Source organism: Sinocyclocheilus rhinocerous, unplaced genomic scaffold, assembly GCF_001515625.1.
Source record: "Sinocyclocheilus rhinocerous isolate Xijiao unplaced genomic scaffold, SAMN03320098_v1.1 scaffold681, whole genome shotgun sequence".
Lineage (NCBI taxonomy): Eukaryota > Metazoa > Chordata > Actinopteri > Cypriniformes > Cyprinidae > Sinocyclocheilus > Sinocyclocheilus rhinocerous.
In genome coordinates, this window is record NW_015641029.1 from 384,909 (window position 1) to 387,750 (window position 2,842).

Here is a 2,842-nt window from a genome sequence, read left to right on the forward strand (position 1 = left end):
ACCGCTCGTTCAGCACATGCGCACCTCTTCCCCCGCTCCACACACACACAGAGTCACATGGTAATAAGAGTGCTGCTACGGAGGACTAACGCTTCAGTCGGGGCTCAGCGGTTAGTCACGTTTATGAAGGTTATTTCTCCGATAAACACTCTGAACGACCGATGCACTGCACTGCAGGGGCGCCTAGATCAGTTCCACGCGTCTCCACTAGCTGCAGTGCTTTCTCCTGGTTCATTTATTTCAAATAATAAGCTGAAAAGTTCGGGATGTTCTAGTCAAATTGTGCTTATGTAGGAAGCAAGCCTCTGGATGCGAATGTAGCAGTAGTTCTATGGAAAAGGCTCATGAATATTAATAATTTAATATGTCATTGGCCAGTAGGATTGGCAGGTGTTTTTACAAGCTATCACAAAAAAAGGAGGGGGGACCGTTTTGTGGCGTATAATGAGTATGTTAGATTTAAAGGGATAGTTCATCCAAAAATGAACGTTCATTTAAAACAAAGCAAGCAAACAAACAAACAAAAAAAGCAGAACACAAAAGAAGATATTTGTAAGAATGTTGGTAACCAAACCAAATGGTTCCCATTGACTTACATAGTATTTTCCCCATGTAAAGTCACTGGGATCCATCAATTGTTTGATTACCCGTATTCTTCAAAATATCTCATTTAGAGTGACCATACATCCCCTTTTTCCCGGACATGTCCTCTTTTCGGACCTAAAAAAATGTGTCCGACCGGGATTTCTAAATCGCCCAAAATGGCCGGGATTCGGCTTTTGCTTTCTACAGACGCCATTCATAGTGTGCGTTTTTGTATTAGAGCCCTGAAGAAGACTGTGTCCAGTCCCGCCCACTCCCGCAAACATTCTAATATTGCACCGGTTTTGTGCGAGAGCAAAAGAAATCGCTACAATAATGCGCTCTCGACATTTGTCATTAAAATAACGCCATACATGTAGCAAGAAAAATATGGAACACAACAGATGTAGTGAACACATGTAAAACAAGCACACATAACACAAATAGAACACCGGGGAGAAAACGCATTTAAATACTAAGGCAGATGAAACAACAGTAAGCAAAAGGAGATAACACATTCTAAAAAGTCTATTTTAAAGAGCTGTGTCTTAGACAGCCCTGCTCCATCACTGATACCTGCAGCAGTGTACAGGTTGGGTGAGCTCTGGACCCTCTTCACAGGCCAGAGAGTGAGCGACAGGGATGCTCTTTTATGAGCATGTCCTCCGCTATCTGCAGTATGTTTGTTTGCACACGCACACGCAGAAGCACACAAGCAAAACAAAAACAGAAAGCAAAGCACATGCATTGTTAATGCAACATTATTGCACCAAAGACAATGCAAAAAATTAAAATGTTAAAAATAATAAAAAAATTAATTAAACGATAAATGATTACCTACCGTTCAAAAGTTTGTTTTTTTTATTTCTTTTTTTTAAGCAAGGATGCATTAAATGGTTAAAAAGTGACCGTAAAGACATGTAGAATGTTAAAACATATTTAAATGATCAATTTCCCTTTTAAACAGTGATAAAAAAGGTTACTTGAGCACCAAATCAGCATATAAGAAAACTTTCTGAAGGATCATGTGACACTAAAGACTGGAATAATTAAGCTTTGCAATTGTAGGAATAAATTACATTTTAAAATAAATCAAAACAGAAAACGGTAAATTTTAATTGTAATAAAATTCCCTTCTTACTGTATTTTTGATCAAATAAATGTAATTGTTAAACATAAGAGACTTCTTTAAAAAAAAAAACAATTATAATCTTACCAACCCTAAACTTTTGAACAATATTGTGTTATAGCAATTAAAGGTTAATCTTGCTTTACAGAAAGCATACAACTTGTGCAGCATTCTGGAAAAGATGAGAGATTATAAACACATTGTTTCCAAACCAGGCATGATGTGATGACATTTTATATAACATATGTGGAGCCTGATTTTGGACCAATAATATTATTTTTCAAAATGAGCATGAGCAAAACAGAGATTACTGTGTAGAATATTATAGCTTATCCCACAATGCAATGCATTTAGTTTGACCTTTTATTGTGATGGATGAACCAGAAGCACTTACTGCATGTCTTTCTTGACACTAAATGTTACAATGTTTACACAAAATTTGATTAAAAACACACAATAACTGTTTTGTTGCACTAGTGGCAAAAAATTACACAAGTGTTTTAATAATGGACTTACCTGTATTCATGATGAAGATCTCCACTGATCTGTGTTCTGAAGAAGGACACTTTCACCTGTAAAACACATCAAGCTATTCTTAATAATCTCAGAATCAATTCATTTTCATCTACATACAGTAAATAGATGCTTAAATTATATATTGTGTATTAGCAAGCTAATTTATTAGCATGCACTGGCTTGTTGTTTAATGCCCAATACCAGATGCTAAAGTGCCTAAACTGTTTAGCAACCGTGTATTTTTATTTAGCAGTTCTATGACTAGTACAGGTTATATTTATTCAGAGTGACAGATATAGAGGATATTCTGTTTTAAACATGTTTGTTGTGTATCAAATGGAGACATAGTCCTTAATATGGATCCATGACAGACAACAGCTAGAAACTGTGGCGTCAGTGTATGTGTGTGTCTAGTATGTAGTAATACTCTGACTGACACCAGACAGTCTGGACACCAGGAATACACTCGATCTGCCTGCGATGTGTTAATTTTACAGTGCACTACACACATATTTCACTCTCTCTCTCGTCACTATCAGTATTCGTAAACATGAAGCATGAGGTGTGGAATGTGTGTGGTGGAATCTCATCATAGCATTTGTATCTGTCTCATAT

The 2,842-nt window shown here is 36.6% G+C and overlaps 1 protein-coding gene across 1 annotated transcript in view; it reads right to left on the minus strand.

Annotated features, from left to right (window-relative positions):
• The window catches only part of LOC107754131 (sorbin and SH3 domain-containing protein 2-like), a 40,622-nt gene extending 38,344 nt beyond the window's left edge, over window positions 1–2,278 (minus strand). Inside the window, exons 1-2 of the mRNA XM_016570453.1 lie at window positions 2,228–2,278; window positions 1,159–1,254 (exon numbers count right to left, since the gene is read on the minus strand). Of these exons, the coding sequence (XP_016425939.1) occupies window positions 1,159–1,254; window positions 2,228–2,237 (106 nt within the window). The 5' untranslated portion in view covers window positions 2,238–2,278. The remainder of the gene's footprint in view (window positions 1–1,158; window positions 1,255–2,227) is intronic.
• Between the last annotated feature and the right edge of the window lie 564 nt (window positions 2,279–2,842).